General features: G+C 38.2%; 1 protein-coding gene across 1 annotated transcript in view; it reads left to right on the top strand.

The window, feature by feature from the left end:
- The window catches only part of LOC124555082 (prostatic acid phosphatase-like), a 62,252-nt gene extending 40,596 nt beyond the window's left edge, over positions 1–21,656 (top strand). Inside the window, exons 7-8 of the mRNA XM_047128875.1 lie at positions 4,486–4,669; positions 21,226–21,656. Of these exons, the coding sequence (XP_046984831.1) occupies positions 4,486–4,669; positions 21,226–21,347 (306 nt within the window). The 3' untranslated portion in view covers positions 21,348–21,656. The remainder of the gene's footprint in view (positions 1–4,485; positions 4,670–21,225) is intronic.
- Positions 21,657–22,093: the final 437 nt, after the last annotated feature.

Genomic DNA, 22,093 nt, shown 5'->3' with positions numbered 1-22,093 from the left:
TAGCTCTGACCATAGATGGGTCCACAGCAATTTTCATTATAGGCCTATGGGACCCAACATCTCACAATGGAATCTGTCTTGTGACTGGAACTTTCCACGCAAGCTCTGTCGATAGTCTCCCTGCAGAAAAAGGTATACCACCTTGCAATATATGCTGCAAACAGTTCTGAATTAATTACTTCACTAAGATTCATTGTAAACTTAAACATCTCTGTTGCTCAAGGCTTTTCCAAGGCATCAACATTCATTTCCTGGTGAACCATTCAAAAACATACAGGACAGCACAGGGTGATCTTATTACTTCCAGTAACTCAGCCACCCTCCAATTAGTTAGCTTCCCTGTTTTGTATCCCTGGCCTTTCGTATGAATGGGGTGACATCAAGTACCTGAAATCCATTGCTGTAGGTTTTGTTAAGTCCTCCATTACTTGGCAGATATACTGCCAATTCCAAGAAGGATATGACAGGCTGCTATGTATTTATTGACAAACATTTTATGAGTAACACCCTCTTTCCACTGTGTGTAGTATTTACATGATGGAATAAGTAGCAATACTTGGCCAACATCCAGTCCACTAAACTTTGATTGATAGAAGCTTCCACCAAAAATTGGGAAACTCACTTTTACCTTCTTGAAGAGAAGCTGTATCCATATGTCACATTGATATTGGTCATACCTAACTCAGGCATAGTTACATACTAAAGTGAGAGAACCCTCAGTGTATCTGTCAAAAGACCCTGAGAGGCCTAACGGAATGTAAAGATTGACTTAGCCCAAACCTTGGATTACATCTTGACCAGTCTTGGTCATCACGGCTGACGATGCAACAAAAGCACCTGTATTTTAATATTCCTGTGGGAAAGTGGATATTATCGCATGATTTAAAGCCACTAATTTCAGCAGTATGTTTTGGATTTGGGAAAGGAATGCAGCTTGCTGTAAGTTTGCCCTCTGAAGCTGTTCATATGGCTCCATCACTGCTCGAACTTAAATGCTGTTTCTTACCTCCACACATGAAATCCATGTATGAGTACACCTGACAAAACAGCCCCACCCCCTCCCCCTTAATTGAGCACACTGGTTGCTATGGAGTGCTGTAGATGATGTAGAATAGAACTGTCACCAGGTGTCATGTGATGCACCATCACTAATGTCATGGCAGTGTGTGTGTGTGTGTGTGTGTGTGTGTGTGTGTGTGTGTGTTGTTGTGTCTTAATGTGCCCCTGACCACACCAGGAATGAAGTTGCTGGATTTGTTGTTGTATCAACATGGATGGTCCAACATGTCTTTAAGGAATGTTTTACTACTCGCGACTATGTAACACTGCATAAGAACTGTGCTGTTAAAAATCTTAAGTGACTGGGTCCAAGCAAGGGACATTTGGAGCCAGGTACATTGTAAAGGGCCATTGCTGACAGTGACACACACAGCTGCACATCTTTAGTGGGCCAGATAACACTAAAGCAAGACAGTGGTTGACTTGAAGCCTGTAGTGTTGTCTGATAAGCTGCAATTTTGTCTCCTTTCAAATGATGTGGGATACTGAGTGCACCAGTGGACAAATGAGGTGTTGAATCTGCAGTGGTTGCAGGGTGTACTTTAGGCTGGAGGTGGTTCTGTGATGTTTTGGTGATGTTTCTTGTACCATAATTAGGGCTCGCTCTTTCAGGCCATCGTGAACACAAACCAGGATGTTTATGTCAACGTCCTTGGTGATCAATTGTTGCCCTTTCTTCTACATTGCCTGATCTGCCTCCTAGAAAATATCTGGGATGTGTGGAACAGCAGGTGAAATTTAACAGTCAACATCCTCTCAATTTGGTTACTCTAAGGATGTAATGGTCTTTTAGAGCTTCAGCTAGATATGGCATAGCTGAAGAAGCTGTGGACTCTTTCTTGCCAGATTGAGATGGGGTTATTGAGATGTCTCCTGGGTGATTAATTTTTTTGGCTAATATGCTTACATTATTTTTCCTTATCACTAATGATAACTTTACTGATTTTCTTTTTTCCTCTTGTAGAGTGTCTCCTGTACTGGCATCACTGTAGAAAGAGGGAGGGGGGATTGGTTGGTTACATCTTCTCACACAGTTCTTGTCCCAGGAGAGCCTTTACCTGCACATTTTCTCTAGATGCTCTACTGCAACATTTTCTTTTATTTGTGTTCGGTAAGTCATTTCATGACAGTGTCACAGCCCTTAAACAGTTTCAGCATTGTATTATCTGTGTAGCTTTGCTGTGTAAAGAGACTAATAACTATGCATCTGAGCCCTTTAGGAATATATATATATATATATATATATATATATATATATATATATATATATATATATATAGAGGGAAACATTCCATGTGGGAAAAATATATCTAAAAACAAAGATGATGTGACTTACCAAACGAAAGTGCTGGCAGGTCGATAGACACACAACATTCAAGCTTTCGCAACAAACGGTTGCTTCATCAGGAAAGAGGGAAGGAGAGGGAAAGATGAAAGGATGTGGGTTTTAAGGGAGAGGGTAAGGAGTCATTCCAATCCCGGGAGCGGAAAGACTTACCTTAGGGGGAAAAAAAGGACAAGCTTTCACAACAAACGGTTGCTTCATCAGGAAAGAGGGAAGGAGAGGGAAAGACGAAAGGATGTGGGCTTTAAGGGAGAGGGTAAGGAGTCATTCCAATCCTGGGAGCGGAAAGACTTACCTTAGGGGGAAAAAAGGACAGGTATACACTCGTGCGCACGTGCACACACACACACACACACACACACACACACACATCGTGTGTGTATATATATGTGTGTGTGTGTGTGTGTGTGTGTGTGTGTGTGTGTGTGTGTGTCTATACCTGTCCTGTTTTCCCCCTAAGGCAGGGCCAGCCAAACGCTGCACAGTGTGCAGATGTGCGGAAGTGCTGCACATGTGCGCACGTGTGCGACAGCGACATCTGTTATTAGACATGTGTCCTAAATGAACGGTGGCTGCTCCACTTCCCTGTTTATGTGGTACAAGCAAGAGCTTGTTTGTGAAAGATTTTTCTCGGTAATGGAAACAAATAAATCAAGGTTTTGATGAAGCATAAGTGATGAAAATCTTCGCAACTGCTTGTGTTTGTCAATGAGCCGTGCTTTTGCGCACGATTTTAACTATATCATTTCTCATGACCAGTGATAAACGTGTTCGGATTTATTCCTTTCATAATTAAAAATTACTGTTAACTAATTGTGCATTATTGCCTCATTCTGCTCCATGTTACATTATTATAAGGAAAATTGGTCATTAAACCGATTGTTCCAATGTATACTTACATTTAGGGGATTTTATTAATGTGTGAAGGGCTTTGCTCAGCTGAAGTCGATAAAACATAAAATTCATCTAATTGTTGGTTATTATGCAGATTTCAGACGGAACTGATGAAAGATATAGCAATAATGGTACTGAAATAACAGGTCATCATCGAGAGGTCTGCGATTATCTTTCTGTTCAAAGATCAGTGAGACAGAAATTATGTGGGCATAACTCAGGGCACCGAGAATTAGTTATAGGAGACCTTGCATTAGTTTAATGTTATTTGAAATCATGAATAAGGTTCGCTGGAAGTCGCTAAGTGCTCTCTTTCTTAAATACTAGCTCAAAAACATTACATGTATTTACGTGCCGTCAGTCAAGCTGCCTTAATAAAAACCCATGGTTGTTAACTGTATTGCTTGTCTTACTGGGTTAAACTGTTAGCATAAAAGTAGACGTCTCAATGAGCAGTGACAGTAATGTTTAATACGCGAAATACCTTCCCATGGTTGGCTTGCAAGCTGTGGAAAGAGCACTGTAATTCGCCGGTACAGAGTATCCCAGCAAGTGGATAAAGCGACATCTGTGCATAGAAACATGCACTGCATGAACGCTGACGGCTGCGGCGTGCACGCTGTGACCCAGAGGTTGCACATGTGCAGGAGCACCGCACGCGTGCAGAATTTCTGGCCGGCCCTGCCCTAAGGTAAGTCTTTCTGCTCCCGGGATTGGAATGACTCCTTACCCTCTCCCTTAAAACCCACATCCTTTCGTCTTTCCCACTCCTTCCCTCTTTCCTGATGAAGCAACCGTTTGTTGCGAAAGCTTGAATTTTGTGTGTATGTTTGTGTTTGTTTGTGTATCTATCGACCTGCCAGCACTTTCGTTTGGTAAGTCACATCATCTTTGTTTTTATATCACACAAGTTTTGAACAATTATGAGACTGAAAATGACTGCAATGTTGAGTTTGGTATGACTATACTTACCTTGTTCATTAGTTACCTTTTCCTTAATTTTGATTGCACTATGTGGAAGCAATGTGAGAAACAGGGAAACATAACATTGCAGAGTTTTTTAAGATTATACCAGCTGCGGCAAAAAGATACTGGACTCATACAAGGAAGGATAACTTCTTTCTTAGCATTGTTTTATGTGACTAAAACAGTGACAAATAATTCTGCATGCTTATGTATGTTTCTAGATCTTTTACAAAAACACAACTGACGAGGATCCATTTCTACTTACCATACCAGGATGTACAGCTGCATGTCCATTAGCAAGTTTTATTGATTTGACAAAAAATGTTGTTCCTGAAGACTGGAAGGAGGAATGCCTGATGTCCTCTACAGCAGAACATTTTGAATTCAGTCTCTTGTCGATAATAAGTAAGTAGTAATTTCAATGAGTTCCTCCATTGTAAGAGTTTGTAATTAAGTGTCAAGTATATAATATTTTCATTTGAAATGGCTGAGCATGATTGTTAAAATACAGGATGGGCAAAATAAAACTAGTCCAGAAAATATTTACATTAAGACTTAAACAATGTTTTCTGGTGTTCAAACTCTTTTTGGATGGTTACTGTTTCTCTTCACTGCAGAGCCCATTTCACACCATTTTGCAACTGAATTTTGTATTGCAGTTTGAGTTTTAAACTGTTGCACAAACAGTTCCAGAGATGTTTTCCACATATTGTGCTTCACATAAAACTTGATGACACCCACACACTGTTTTATCATGAACACAATTTTGTGTTGCATTCCACTGGTTACTAAACACATCTGCTCCCCTCCTACATTCAAACATAATGACACGGTGAAGTGCTTGGGACAGAGCATGCAGGAGATGCACAGACATCTGACAGGAACTGACGGGTGCATTGAAATCAGGTTTCAAGCATGTTATGCGATGGTCAGTTCTCATGTTTATTAACAAGGGTCAATTCCACACCATGATGGACAAAATGAAACTGGCCCCGAAAATATTTCTAAGACTGATACGGAACTTATCCTTATTAATGAAGACAAGAACTGCCTCTCACAGCAGATTCTGGAAAATCTGATAAGTGTGCTGTCACATGTCTGTGCATCTCCTGCATGCTCTGTCCTGAGTACCTTGCATCATTACATTTAAGTGAGTGAGAGGAGCAGACATGTTTAGTGGCCTGTTGAATTTAACATAAAATGGTGCCCACAATAAAACCGTATATCTTCATTGTCAGGTGTTATGCATAGCACAGTTGATATAAAATATGAGCAGAACTATTTCTGGAGAAGTTTAAGACTGCAGGTGTTTTGGTAGAACCTCCAGAAAAGTCTGCAATGCAAAACTTTGTGGCAGAATGGTGCGAAATGGGCTCAACTGTGAATAAAAACCATACCTAACTGAAAGGAATTTGAACACCAGAAAACATTGGTTGAGTTGTATTGTAAATATTTCTGGGCTAGTTTTATTTTGCCTACCACGTGTGTGTGTAAATGCAGGGTTAGCATTTAATTTATTTTTTGGATTGAATGGCTGTAATGGAAATTGATACGAAATTCATATTTCTCTTTTATGAAACATGTTTTGTGTTATATCTTTATTTTTGGCATTTTCATAAATATTTGTGCCTTATTTTTGGGCTGGCAGAGAGAGCATGAGTTGGTAAGTGTATCTATTAAAAGGTGAAAATCATAAGAATGTTTAGACTTTGATGCATCTGTAAATATTGAAATGAAACACTGTTTGGTTTTCATGCAAGATTGTTTTACTTTATCCATAATTCATTTTGTTTCCAATTGATTAGTGAGAAAGAATATGGGTCTTAAGCTGACAGAATTGAATGCCATCAATAGATATGGTAAAAAACAAAACACTAGCTGAAGACATTTGTCCTATGCAAAGAGAGAATAATCAAAACTTGATACAAAGTGAAACTACAGGATAGAGAAAGGCATGGAATTTTTTGAGACACTCATATCAACAGACTACTGTGCTCCTTATAGAAAACATTCTAGTGCAATAGTCCAGTGTAGTACGCTGATGTGATGGCCTCAATCTTCACAGGGATTTTACGACAGACTAGATCTTACGCACATTCAAGCATCAAAACTGAAGGATGAGTAGGAAGGATTAGCAATGTGCCTTGCTACAATTGTCAAAAGTTAGAACACACAACAACTGCATGTGGAGACAAAGCAACCTGTGGAAAATGTGGATCAGCTGCATACGAGCTGAGAACATTATCCACCTCCATCCATTTTGCTTCAGTTACTTCTGCAACCATACAGTGTGGTACAAGGTCTATTGTGTGTTTACTGAGGAGAAAGAAAATTAAAGAACTGTGAGTCACCAAATGAATATCTTATGCCAGATTAAGAAAAGCAATTAAAGTCAGTCAGCTCCCAGTGTTTGCTACCACATTTACCTCTGCTCTCAAGCAAACCATCGCAAAGTTAGATAGTGCTTCATAGACATATGATGATACTGCTTCAGTTACTATGTAAACCAGTAAAGCAAATCCCATATTTGCCAATGAGGAACCCGGAGATCACCACCAGTGAAACAAAAGGAAATATCAGCCCATACCACATTCTGTGATAAAATAAGACTATTTGTAAAAAGAAACAGTTTCTGAAAACTGCTTGCTTGCTTACTTACTCACTCCATGGCTCTACAGCCCTTGAAGGGCCTTGGTCTGCATCACAATATCCTGCCATTCTAGCCGGTCCATGGCTTTGTGTCTCCATCCTCTGACACCCAGATTTTTCATGTCTGCTTCAGTTCCATCCACCCATCTCTTTCTGGGATGTCCCTTCTGTTGTCTGCCTCCAGCCTTGACATCAAAAATCTTCTTACATGTTCTGTCTTCCTCAATTCTGAACACGTGACCTGCCCACCACAGTCTTCTTACTTTAATGCTAATGACAATGTCAAGTTCTCCAAAAAATTGTTCTAGTTCTGCATTCATATGGGTGTGCCAACCTTCTTGGCCGTATATTGGGCTTTATATTTTATGCATAACCTTTCTCTCCCAAATGCTTAAGATCCTTTCCTCATTTGCAGTCATGGACTACATCTCAGCACCATGCATAACAACCGGTCTTTTAATTGTTTTGTAAATGAGGATTTTAGATTTTGTGACAGAAGCGAGTTGCTAAGCATGGGCGGTGTGGCAAAGTAGCATCTGTTGCCTGCCGCTACTGTACCTTTCACCTCACTGCTGTCATCATTTGTCTCTGTGATAGTTGATCCTAGGTACTTCAAGTCTCTAACCCTTTGTCGGCTATCCTGAGATTTGGTAGCTTTTGTTGATTGGTCACTGTCCTTATATTTGGCCTTTTTGACATTGACTACCAGGCCAAGTTCTCTTATACCTCTCTCCAGTTGTTAATTGCTGAAAACACAGGTCTTGTAAATATTAGCAGAGAACTCTATCTGATGGAGACAACTGTGAATTAGAGCTTGTCACACATGTCATAAAAACAGCAAGTCTTAAGACACTTTCCTCAAAGATCTGGCTCATACCCAACAGAAAAGAAAAGGACAGAAACAAACCTTCCTGCTAAAATAGATTCCATTATTATGGGTCTCTGATTGAATTCATGACTAATGCTGCAGATCTGAAGTTTCTTGAATAGGAAAGACCCTTTGGGTTTCGTCCAGGTGTAAGCTTAAAGGTGCCAACAAATTTGTGCTAGGGTGCTACAGTTATACAGATGTGTGCTTTATACTTGCTACTACATAACCTTAAAACGCACACATACGCGAGCTGCTGAAAAATTCATATTGGAAGGTACTTTGCACCAGATTAGTGATTCTCTGCCCCAATTCCATTCGCATAGTGACCAAGGGAAAAATGACAGATTTGGTAGGTTTTGTTGGTTGGTCATTGCCAGATATTTGGTCTTTTTGACATTGACTACCAGGCCAAGTTCCCTTGTACTTCTCTCCAGTTGCTAATTGCTGTAATCTTACCCTCCAGCACATCACCATTAAATTTCTCTTAGTCTCTTCATTATTTTCAAAAGCTTCAAGAGGCATAAGATATACAAAAGAAAAACTTTTTACTTATCTGCATTTCCTCTTCTTGTTGTTGGCTCCAAGTCTTGCGTGTAGGGGTACATTCTTGCAGCTGAAATTTTGATTTAACGTTGTGGGTTCCTGATGACTAAATAACTGATGAAGCTTTGCCTGTATTATTCTTGAATTTTATTCTTTGTCACATTTTTCATGCCATCTTAACAGTTACCACTTCTATCACACCACAAATTACATTATTAATGACACAAACAAAAACACATCTGATTCCATCAGAGGCATGGCCACCACTCATATTCTGTGGTACTCTCAATATTCCAACAAACTTTTTTGACAAAAGAAGAATCTTCGCTAAAATATATCATTTTGTAAGTGAATCCAGAAATAAATTTAATAATTAGTGTTAGATTGTGCAATTAATAGTATGAATTTTAAGTATACCAGAAATTTAGTAATTTTAAATAGTTTTAAAAGAGGAGTAATTTTAACTATGCATACAGAGTACTAGCAAATTAATTTCTTTATGTACATTTTAGCCTGAAATATAATACATTGTATACAAAATCAAATGAAATTCTTTCAATGAAACAGCCGAGAATGTGCACCTATACCAGATTTGGGATTAATCCTGGTATCAGCTACTTCTATATGAAAAAAAAGTTGTTAGAAACGGGTGTCCCATTACATGCTGAAAACACAGATCTTATATTAGCAGAGAACTCTGTATTTGATGGAGACAACTGTGAATTAGAGCCTCTGTATGCACCTTATCCTCTCTTATCTTATTCTCTGATCACTACACTGGTGACAGTAAAATGGTTGCACAGTTTTCCTCAAATACAGGTCTCAAAATTTACTGGACAGGTTTCTACTGAACAGTTTTCACTAGAAGTGTGTTCCCTTTCTTTTGTGGTTTCCCATTTTAGTTCCACAAGCAACTTTACTTTCATATGGGCTATACTGATCTGTTTTTATCATATCAGTATATTTCTTAATTTGTTTGATGTCTGTGGTCTTTTCTGCTTCATACAAACTTGGTGCTGGAACAATACTGTTCAGTTTTATGCACAAGCACCTTGTGTGCAGTTTTCTTTACAAATATGCACAGCTCTTGCCCAGAAGCCTGCTAACAGATCTGAGTTTTCCATGTGCCTTCTCTAATGCTTATTTTATGTGATCATCCCATCCCATTTCATTTCATATCACTTCTTAGTACTACCCCTAAACACTTTTATGATGTGATGCTCAAGATGTTCACCACTAATATTGTAGTCAGATACTATTAGGGTCTCTCTTTGTTGTAAGCATTATCTTGCATCTGTCCACATTTAAAGACACCTGCCATTCATTACACCAAATGGAAATTATGTCCAAGCCTTTCTGCACTTTTTTAATATTTTCCAATGACTATATTTTCCCTGTAGGCAACAGCGTTTTCAGCAAACAATCTAATTTAGTGCTTTTGTTGATATTTGATAAATCATTTGTGTGTATTGAGACTGTAACAGACCTTAATACACTTAGATGGTGCACACCCCACGTCACTTTCATTACTGTACAATATTCACTGCCCAATATAAAATACTGGGTTCTGTTAGTCAAATAGTCATCTAGCCAATTTAATGTCTATAAACATATGACCTTCATGATATGGAACTCTGCTAACATCTGCTCTTGTGGCCCAGTTACAGAAAGCCTCCTCACAGAGGACATCAGTCTTCATAGCAGAGGGGATGTCAACACTGCAGCGTGGTCACTATCAGCCACTGATCCCTGTCTGCCCACACTCTTGTGTATAGTGCTCTATGGGGAATTTGTAATGATTTGCACAGTAGTGTCCACTTCCCAGTATTTGTTTACTATCCTGAAATAGCAATGCCTGAATACAGATCATCAAGATGAATGCTTAGCTGTGCAAACTAGATTTTTACAGTCACTCAGCTGTGTTTGAAGACTGAGACAGCGTACAGGAAATGGGAGATCACAGTAACTGTGATCTATTAAACCACTGAAGCATTCATTCAAAGAGTGGTCCACTTGGAAGACAATATTTTCGTTTTAGGAGTGGGCAATACATTACTCAGCAATCAGTGACAGGCTTGTAGGTACCCAGAAGTGAAATGTGGTGGCAAGGTGAGGTAGGGGGAAGGGGGGGGGGGGGGTCTAGGAAAGGATTCTTGTGTATCATTAATAATTCCATGCCAGCTACTCAAGTTTGGAAATCAATAAAGAGTGTTTCTGGCAAGAGCAGTACATCACCTCTTACAGCCATTTTGAGAAATGAAATAATGGTGAGTAAGTTTACAGATATGGCTTCAGCCATTTTGGATCACTTTTGTAACATCACTTTCACAGTCAGATAAATTCCAATATTCCAGACCATCTGCAGAAAGCTTTTACTGCTTTTTCAGTGATGAGGAAAGCTGTAACAAGTTAGCCTCTGTGTGGGGGCTGAAATCATCTTTCTGTAGTGAGAAAATCATTTTAGGATCTGATGAAATTGGTTGTAACTGTTGTCAGCTGTGCTTGGGTCAAAAATATGTGCTTGCTAATTGTTTTAATAAAATCTAGTCATATAAACAGTATCCCAACACTTGCAAGTAGACAATAAACACTCCTATATTGAATCCTGATGAGGATAGTACCAGTTCAAACCATTTCTAGAAAGTTGCTATCAACATCTGTACAAGAGATACTTTTGAAACTGCCATCTGATAAAGGTTGTCAAATTCCAAAACCTCAAGAGTCACTTCCATATTCATATCGTATCAGTCTAGTCTTGATAACCTAGATCTACTGGAGACAGTCACACAGTTATCTTTCCAGAATGGAAATTACTTAATTGGTGTGTTTTTAACTGTAAAAGACTTATGACACCACTTGATGATGTAACTTCCTTAGCCACTTTACCAAATGGTGCTTACAAAGATGTCTACTGATTCTTATTCAGTCTTTCTTTGGGGAATGTTACTACTGCTACAGGGTTGGTGTTGTCCTGTAGTCTTGGTTTATTCATGAGAAAGGTTTGTTTTTTTTCCCCTCCCCACCCATCCTCCTGCTCCCCCTCACCCCCTACCCAGTGCAGCATTTTAAGTCAGGCATTGCAATAGGCATGCTTATACCAATGCTGTAGCAGTTATTAATAGAATAAGGTGCTATTAGAGAGTGAGCTGAAAGAACCCACAGAACCTTGGGGGCCTTGGTATCATTGAAATGAATAACAAGTACATGATACAAATACAAATCTGAATAAACTGGTAGCAGCAGGCTTCCATTTTTAACATGTACAGAACTTGATATAGGACTGTGCATCTTAAATGCTTCCACGTGTTTGAGAAGGTAAGGGTCTCCAGGATCCAGGTTTTTAAACAGGCAGGTTAAGCTGCAAATATACAAAGTCATGACCATGCCAGTCTTGACTTACAGTTGTGAATCATGGACATTAATGAGTACTTGTGAGTATCAGCCCAGAATATTTGAATGCACAGTGGTGCACAAGATCTAAGAGCTAATTCAGGGTAATAATGACAAATGGACATCTGAAACAAATATTGAGCTGGACTGCCTTATATAATGAGATCACATTGTAAGATTAATAAAATGTAGGACAATATTCAGACATGTTCTTAAGATGGATGCTGGAACTTTGAGAGGAAAAGTTTGTGAATGGAGGCCAACTCTAAGAAAGTAGAGAGGAAGGCCATAAAAGTGGCGGATAGATGTGGATGAAGGTATAAAAGCTCTTACAGCCATTTTATATAAAAGCAATTGACCTTAGATCAAGGTGATCTCAGAAATCTGCATTGCATAAACATTAATCCCAGATTATATTGCCTTTGAAGTAGGATTATTGTTGATTGCTGAAATTTCACAGATCAAATAATGTTCAACTGCAGTCATCAGTTCACAAGTCAGTGACATTACAAGACACTGTATTTGTTTTATGCAAATATGAGTTAAAAAGAATTAAATAATAAACGGGTTTAAAGAGGCTGTTATCTACACAATAAACGTTAAGTAAATAAACACCACTCTCACACTGTTGAAGCTCAAAATATTTTTTAGCTCTAAGGCTAGGTTAAGAAATTATTGGCTATGTAGGTAATGAGTAAAGCTAATGACAGATCTCGTAACAATTCTTAGAGGTGACTCATAATTAATGTGACCAGTTTAAGGCATTTTGTAGACACTTGGCGGGATTGGAAGAAAGGGAAAAGTTAAGTTTGTGGAGTTCAATAATGATTGCACACTCTTTACAAAACTGTTCTGTTGGCTTGAATAGCAGTAACTACACAATTTGTCATAAATTTTTAATTACAAAACAAGTGCTTAAACTGCTATGCCAACTGCACACACATACGTTGACAAATAATAGTATTAGTAGTATGCATATGTAAGTAAATTTGTAATTATCAGATGGTGGCTTAGTGCTTGCACCCTGGAATATAGTCCAGAGAATCTCAGATTTGATCTCATATCAGTAGAATTTCTTTCCACTTGCCTCTTCTTTCACCTCTGGTAATGTTTGTTAATTTGAAAAATGCTGAGTTGTTTAAGTTTAGGACTCAGAATAAAACTACATTGTTCAGCAGTTGTTGTAGCTGCAACATTTGACTTGCACAAGATAATGTAGCTGTCAGTGCATTGTATGTACAGCCTGAAATGGATGATAATCTTTGTTAGGAGAAAAGCTTATGAAAAAATTCCACTACCAATTTTCTTTCATAAAATCAGTATTAGAGATTGAGAACATCTTCTGTTCTTTTCATTTTTGGGATGCAATTGCAGCACTTTAGATTCTATAGCAGAATCCTGGTTTTCACATTGCATGTCTGCTTGTAATTAGAGATTATTTTTATTTCAAAATATGTGACATATTGCTGTAACAGTAAACTTACACTATTGTTCTTATCATTTTCATTGTCAACAACAAGGAGAACATTTTCATTTGAAGTTAAGTTGTCAACTCGTTTACTGATGTTCAGAATGAACTACAGCCATCATTGTAGTAGAATAGGAAGTGGATGAAGTGAATAATATTCTACACTATCTTGTAAGCAAAAAATTCATCTGAGGATATTAAAATGTGTACAAACCACAGCTTATAACTTTGGCCTGAAAATCTGCACTATCATTATAGAGTTTGGAGATAAGAATAAATTAGTGGCTTCAGGCCTGCAATTAGCTTCGTCCCATTTTCTATAACAGTAGGTCAGATGAAATTACAACTGCTAGATTGTTTTACAACCTTGAAAAGTTTTCACACTGTTTTTGCTTCATTTTATACAGCACATGTAATTACATAGATATGCAATGTAATAATTGTAAAGCGTATCTTAAAATTATACCCTGTCATGCGTGAATGTTTCCTTGGTCCTTTTCTTAGCATTGTCATAATATTTCAGAAATCTTCAGTCACAATTTGGCACAGTGTTCTGTGAATTAAAATCAACACCTTTCCTTTGTTGATTGTTGTAACTTTCCTACTTTTTTGCCTTCTGTTGTGTCTTTATATTGGTCGAGTATGATTTCCACCAACAAATCTTTTTTGGTTTGGGAAAGTTTGAAGATTGCACCTTATCCAGCTTACTTGCCTCCATCTTTATAACAATACACCTTCAATAATAAATACTGTGTACAAAAGTTGTACAATTAATACCTGAGGTTGAAATGCAATAATTGTGTCAGTATCTGATTTTTAGTGATGTTGTCAAAACATGTTTCATGCTAATTTAGATCAACACTGAACCTGTGGATCGAAGTTTAGTTTTAGTGTCATACAATAGAGCAGAGTCCTGAACAGAGTTCAGTTTCTGAACTGAGGTCAAAATTGACCTTCATTCAGTGATGTTTATACAGTCAGCCCTTAGAGGTGAAGGAAGAACTGCACTTGATAAAGAGGCTAAGACCCACATAGCATTGTAATAGTGTAAGATGATGATCTGCAATAACTATCAACAGTAGTTCATCGACAGTAGAGTCCTGTTAAATGTTCAAATTTCAAGGATAATTTTACAGTGTTCTACACTTCATGCAACCTGGTGTCCATAAAAAGAATTAAAGCGAAGCACTAAAAGACTGGCTGAATGAGCAGAAAATACTGATTTTAGGTTCTGGTAAAACTACTTGTGTAATTTTAACCTCACCAAATGCATTTTAACCATCCAGATTGCAAAGTAGTGACACTATTTTAAAATTCTATGAATCTGTACGATGTCTGGTAATTGGTAAGTCATTCACCCGGTTACTGGACATGAAATACTAAAGAAACAGATGCATAGGGTAACTGAACATTTTGAAATGCTTAAGATGATGAGTATGGGACACTTGACAAATCTTGTCACCTGTAGTTGTAGAAAGTGATCATAAGGCTCCAATTTCATTCAGGCACCAGTATTTATGGAGCAGTATTGTCTATATATCTCAAGGTCCTTGGTGTAGTCCACCATGAATGCCTCAAGCTTTCATCGGGCTCTTGTTAGGCCACCCTTATTTTGAGTCTTAACTCCTGAATAATTAACAGGTTTGGCTGCACAAGTAAGTGCTCTTCTTATGGCACTGGAGCAGGAAGGTTCGTGACATCAAATACACCATATACAAAACCAAGGTGATATGGTGTTGTTCTGCTAAGAGTTTTGTGGGGGGAGAACTAGTGACTGTGGGTAGCAGATAGTCTTTTTTTTCAGTCAACAACCCAGTACTGGTGAAATTTTTCCAGTCACACTTTTGAAACGAACTGATGTTTACCAGATTGGGAATTTTGGATCACCCATCAACACAGATTCATCCTCCAGCAACATGAGCAACCAGTATGTAGAAACTTTAGAGTATCACTTTTGACAATATGTATTTTAATCAAGTTTGTTTTATTTACTGATGAGAGCGCAGTCCTCAGCTTTCTTGGGTGTCTATCCTTTCATTGATGACACCGCATAGTGTAGCACAGTCACAGAAGTATTATAGATGAGGAAACACTTTTTTTCATATCACTAAGTGCACATGCTTTTATACTAATCAAGTGTACTTGCCTCTTTTCAATTGATGCAAGGCATCGAGTGCACCAGTGAGGCTTTTAACTTTCAATGTGTCATGAGTGTAGTCCATTTTGGAGGTTGTATTGTGATGACTTTTTGTTGCGTGACTAGAGCCCTCTCATTCAGGTTACCCTGAACATGCACCAGGATGATGATATAAACAGTTTTGGTGATAAAGCACTGTCATTTCTTCTACTTCTTTATGATAAGTATGGTGTGGACACACCTGTGTCTCCAGGTGACAACAGCCGTGTTCACAGGGCTCCTGGTTTGGTAAAGACTCAGGTGCCCTGTCACCCTTGACTGGCATGCTAAACCACCTTATCAGAAACCCACAGAAAAATCTTAAACTCTCTGGAACAGCAGGTGAAACATAGCAATGAGCATCCCTGCCATTTGGTAACACTATATGATCTAATGGTGAGACTATGGCATACATTACAGGGGTACTGACGTTGATACAGTTTGTACATATTGAATGAATGTTACCCTTACTCATCTTTGTTGGACTGTAGCCAATGGGTGTGTGCTCCATCATCCAATTATAGGCATGTTTTGGTGCCTGCCAATTTGGCACCCAGTAGTTGGCCAGAGAGAGTCTGGAGAATGAATCGTAGGTAAGTGCAGTGTGCACAGTCATGCATCAGAATGTGAAAAGTGGGTACAAAATATTAGTAAATGCTGAGTCACATTAGTTTTGTATGAATTGAGACAACATATAATATTTTATTGTGGCTGGACTGAATCAGAAAAGCAATGGCTAAATCAAATGAGGTTGTGGAATCATGAGACTGCTAAGGTACTGTAAATGATGAACTCTAGACATTGAAGGAACTTTTCTATGAACCTGAAGTGTATAGTACAAACTGTTCTGATTTCAAGAGACCTTCATAATTTTATGTATGGTACTTATTTATGTGGAGTAGTGAGAATAGGCATTTGATAGGGAATTTGTCACATAGGAACATGGTTAGGAACTTCAGTACCATGATGCATGTACCTTGGCAGTAAAGCTGCCAGCTGTCAGGATCGAGAGTCTGATGCCAAACCAATATGATACCAGAACAAAGAATCCAGTATTCAAGAACCCACATTAATTAAAAAACAGTGTGGGACTTTACAGGACAGTGGAGGGGGAACCTTTACAGCCTACGCTAGTTTTAGATTAAAGTTGGTTCTAGAATACCGGATTACCGTATTTACTCGAATCTAAGCCGCACTCAAATCTAAGCCGCACCTGAAAAATAAGACTCGAAATCAAGGAAAAAAAAAATTCCCGAATCTAAGCCGCACCTGAAATTTGAGACTTGAAATTCAAGGGGAGAGAAAAAAATTAGGCCGCACCACCAAACCTAAACAAAGTTGGTCCATTGTAATATGAGACACAATTTAGGTCGATTGAATGACGATACAGCTATAGTAGTTTGGTTCGAGTCGTAAGCTTAGCAGTTATGCTTTACCAGGTAGCCACTGCTCTGCGTCAGGCGCTCCGTCCGTATTTATACGGGTACCCTTCCTTTTTTGTGTGCTTCGTCTGGTTTGAATTGATTGATTATTTTTCTTTGATCTGATAAGAGCCATTCTCTTTGTTACAGGTGTTTATGTCACTCTAAAATGAAACTGCATTATTTTAATGTGTCATGCATTGTTTGTCGCATTCCGATAATGAGTGTTTACGACCTGTCGCCGCTTGCGGCATGGCTTGCTCTTGTGCGCGCTACCGCCGCTTACAATTAAAAAAAAAAAAAAAAAGAGAGAAACTGTCTCACTAACGAAACAATGGCAAGAGACTGCTATTTGTTGTTACTTACACTGCTGCTTTCTTTAATAAAGATCAACAAGGAGCAAATAATAGACTGCGTATGACACAAGATGCTCGCAATGAGAGTTAGCGAAAATTTTTCTTCGTTTGAAAATCTTTGCGGACGCCTCTTTAGCACATTACATTCTGTACAGAAATTAGAGTCATCTTAGATTTAAAAATCTAGTCAATTGCCGTGCTTCGTTTCTGACTGTGTCACTATTAGGCATAATAATAATACGAATATAAACATGGCAGGATACGTTTATTCTTCCGCGTTTGCTGTTGTCTCACTCTAGTTTCGTAGTTTATTAGGCAGACAGGATTTAAATGAGATAGCAGTAAACACGAAAGAATACACGGCAAAATGTTTATATTCGTATTATTCATATGGTGAAGAGAATACTGCATGTGATTCACAATTCATGAAAGTTCCTATCAGTAACCATCTCTTCTCATAGGTAGGTAGGAAAAAAATCAGAACGTAGAGTTTGCCATGTTGACAAACATCCCGAACAGTCTTGCCAGTCGGATTTTCGTAGTATTTTGAAATGCTGCTGCATTCGAAGATGAACAATACGGAATTTGTATTTATTTCATTGGATAATGTATGAAAATGCAGTGGTCGAAACTCGGGGCGGAGAAAAAGCTCGTCTTCCACCCTTTTTTTAAATTTATTTACTGACGCAGAGGTTTTGGTGCCAGAATTTATCTTTGTGCCTGCAAAGCATGCCTGCACTACATATATTCGATGGCAGAAGTTAGTTGTGGCAGCACCTACCAATATTTTTCAGAATTTCCGCTTACTTTGCACTCGATTGTAAGCCACAGGCAGTTTTTTGGATTACAAAAACCGGAAAAAAAGTGTGGCTTAGATTCGAGTAAATACGGTAATTAGTTTGCTTTTGTCTTGGTCTACGATTAAAATCTTGATCGTGACAGCATTGGTGGGTAATTTTACTCCAAGGGTAATGTATCATGGCATGAAGTTCCTAACCATGTGTAAGTTGCATGTGTTCTATCAAACTCCTATTCTCACTATTTTACATAACAGACAGTAACACACAAAAAATGAAGAAGGTACCTTGAAACATCACAGCTTTTGAAAACTGATATTTCTGTGCCTCAAATTTGCAGAGAGGCTATGTAAGATGCTATAATTAAGTGATGTGAGACTGAGATGTCCGAAGGCTCTAAGCATTAAAGTAAAGTGCCTCAGTTTCAAAATTTGGGATGGGAAGGGAGTTAATCTGTTGCAATTGTATAAAGGCAGTGTCAGCTACGATTTAATATGAAATTTCAGCCACAGCCAGTGGTGAATGCCCATTAAGTGCCAGACAAAACTCCAAAGGTGAAACTATAGATACCTCAAATATTTGTAGTGTAACACAACTGTTGAATTGCTTAACCATACTTCACCCCAAACTGTAAAAAAAGATTAATAGGTAAAATATGGAAGAATGCCATGACATGTTGGACCACATTGATGTCAGACAGAACAAAGTATCTTTCGATGGTTGTGCATACTTTTTGTGTGTGATTGCTCACTACATCTGCTGGCTGTCTATTTGTCATTCCTTTGGGATTTGGCAGCATTCATATTGAACTGTTATGTCATTACTAATATACGTTGTAATTTTATGTGCTGGCATATGTCTGAATAGCTTTTTAACCTCCGAGGCCCTTGTATGTCTTCATTTTTAAAAAAATTCTGTAATTTTTTGTTTGATTTCAAACTGCTTTTCAGTACTCTTTCACTAACACTGTGACATTCCTCCTATCAAACCTGAACGAGTTACCTTTTTAAGTTTTTTTGTATAATTCAATACGTTTACCCATACACCATGAATGCATAAGCAGAGCTTCAGAAGCCCTCACACATTTATAAATGTTCTTTAACCTATGTTGTCTTCAACATTTGTTTGGGAGCAGTTATTAATTCGACAGTAACTGTAGTGGTATTTCCAGCAACAGGAGTGCCAACAGCAGCAGTAGCTGTAGTAGTAATAGTATAACTAAAAATTAATACACACTTCTTTCACATATTGGCGATGTAGGTGTATTATTGATCTTTTTGCTATAAAATGTTTTATTATTGCATAGTATTGTTATCCTGTGCTGCTCTTGTCAGCCTCATTGTTACTCTAGTTTGTTTGTTGCTGCAAGGCCCATATTGTTACCAGTATGACTCGTTTAGTGCTGCCCAAGCTACTGTTCGAGGGACACGCCTTTTGCTGTGGCTTCGACACACAAATCAAGAGAGTCAGTACGTGCAAATGCAGCTAATTTTGGAAGTGTTTTGGCTCAGTGGTTTGAAGAAGATGATTCTTGCGAGGAAGGAAATATTTTTGAAGATACAAGTAGTGAAGAATGAGCCAATGAACCTGCAGATGCGAATATTGAGGCAGATGACAGTTCTTCCGATAATATTACTTCATCAGAGTCTGAAAATGAAGAACCACCACAATAAGGTATAGAAGACCACACATACATTAGTCTGAATGGAGCGATTTGGAAATTAGATCCTCCTGCAACTTTTCGTATGCCTGTCCATAATATCGTAAAGAAGGCACCTGGTCCAGCCCGTGGTCTGAAGACCTGTAAACCTAAGGATGCCTGGGACTATTTCATCTCCATGGAAATACTAGAGGAAATCGTCAACTGCACAAATATTGAAGGCAGAAGAGTGGGTGCTTTACGTGGAAAAACGTTTCGCTTGCTGAAACGGAGGGTTTTCTCGGTCTTTTACTGCTTTCTGGTGTTGAGAAGAGTTGGTATGTCCCTATTAGAGAATTATTCTTGGATGGAAAGGCAAATCCTACATATAAGGCCACCATATAAGCAAATAGATTCGAGGATATAAGGAGAATGATTAGATTTCATGACAGGCATACCTGTGAAGCTCGATCTGCAGATGACAAACTTGCGGCTGTTCGCTATGTATGGGAACTATTTCTTGACAAGTGTAGAAATAGAATGATTCCCAATGATTCGCTCACAGTTGACGAACAGCTAGTCCCATTCCCTGGAAGATGCAGCTTCACCCAGTATATGCCCTCTAAACCAGCCAAGTATGGCATAAAAATAATTTGGTTATGTGATGCTACATCTGCATATGCTTTAGACGGAATTGTTTACACTGGAAGGAAGCACCATGAACCTATTCAGAAAAATTAATAAAATGTTAGTCAGGCCCACCAGAACCTATTACTCTTAGGAATCTTTCAATATGACAATAAATTTGACAGAAATAAATTTAACTCCAAATAATGATTATATGAAAAGAGGAAAATTTTAAATTAGGGCAGGGCCTTGGAGGCCCTGCATATGCATTCATGTGTGTTTTCGGCACCATGCATCCTAGGGTTAAAGTAATAAAAGGGAATAATAGTAAACTGCCATAATAAATGGAAATGTTCACTATATTGTAACATAATGAAGGAGATTGGGTTGTTGAGTATTTCGTTTTGTGTGTGTGTGTGTGTGTGTGTGTGTGTGTGTGTGTGTGTGTAGACAAGGAGTCATGAAAAAGTGGACAAGAATAACTGCAGTGTTGCTCTTTGTTGATTATATGCACAAATTGCAAAGGCAAAGCTGTGACAAAGTCTAATGAAACTATGTAGGATCTGATGCACTTCAGACTGCGTATTGTTACTAAATAGTCTATGAAGCTGCCAAGTTTCCTCCCCTTTTATATTTTTTTCTTTCTGTAGTATAATGAGAAAGAGAAATGTAGATTATGACTCATTTACCCTGGCATAAGCAGTTATTTGGTTTTTAAATGTATGGCATGTGAGGAAACAAGTTGAGAATGTCTCCATGTTAAAAAATGTATCTCCTGTTTAGTTTGTTAGAGTATTCTCTTCCAAGTAACATTAATGACAAACAGCAATAATGTATCAAATGAGGAATTTCCCCCAGTTGGAAAGCATTTGGTTTGTTGTTTTGGGAAAAGTCTGTCATTTAATGTAGGGTTTTGCTGTGTCTGAAGCTTAAACATGTCCAAAGTAATATTATTCATTAAGTCATTGTTTTCCCGTATGTGTTGTATTGAAAGATTAATGAGAGAATGTACTTTCATTTACAGCTCTAGGCATTTCAACAGTATTGGCTATTCTGTTGGTAATATCAGTTCTTTTGGGCACAAACTGCTGCCGAAAACAAAATGCGGATTCATACTACTACCACAGAGTGCAGACTGAAAGCTGAAGCAATGTCATGCAATTTTACAATAAAAAATAAAGAAAAAAGACTGAGTTTGCTGTGATGTTAAAATAATTTTATGTATTACCTTGTTTTGATGTGTATTTAAATTTTATTGTATTGTTACTCAAAACAAGAAAGATCTTATTGGCTTCTTCTACTGTATTTTAAATTTGTTTGAAGTGTTGTGCAATTAGGGGTGTCTACCTCTATTTTATGATCTCACAATTCATGGTATGTCTAACAAGTGACATGTATTAACAGTTATGACTAAAGGATTTGCTGCAACAAAGTAAAGAAGCCAGTCTTCAAGCACTTTGGCCTCCATTTCTTGTACAAGTCCAAGAGAGGTGGTCTACCATTTCCCTCTTAGGCATTTAGTGTGTCTCTGCTACCTAACTACTGCATCATATGATGGTGCACTGTTGCTGTAAACTTCGACCAACTCGGCATGAATTGTTGCAGCATTGTTCCCCTTCTAATGCAGGAAATAAATTACCACACACTACTTCATTTTATAAATGAATTGCACCAGTTTCTTTTGGTTCCACTAATGACAGGCTATCCTACTATTTCAATTAATCAGTGAATACCAGGACTGCTGACTGTATCTGCATTCGCATCTAGACATATTTTCAAATTTTTTTATTTTTAATGTTGCGTGTTAAAAACATGGCTGATTGTTGCAGCAAAATGAAGTTTGCTTTAAATGAATAGACTCAGTACTAGGCACACAATCCACTGGTCACATT

Source organism: Schistocerca americana, chromosome X, assembly GCF_021461395.2.
Source record: "Schistocerca americana isolate TAMUIC-IGC-003095 chromosome X, iqSchAmer2.1, whole genome shotgun sequence".
In the NCBI taxonomy this organism is placed as follows: Eukaryota; Metazoa; Arthropoda; class Insecta; order Orthoptera; family Acrididae; genus Schistocerca; species Schistocerca americana.
Note: the sequence above shows the minus strand (reverse complement) of the source record. Positions and strands in the feature narration are given on the sequence as shown.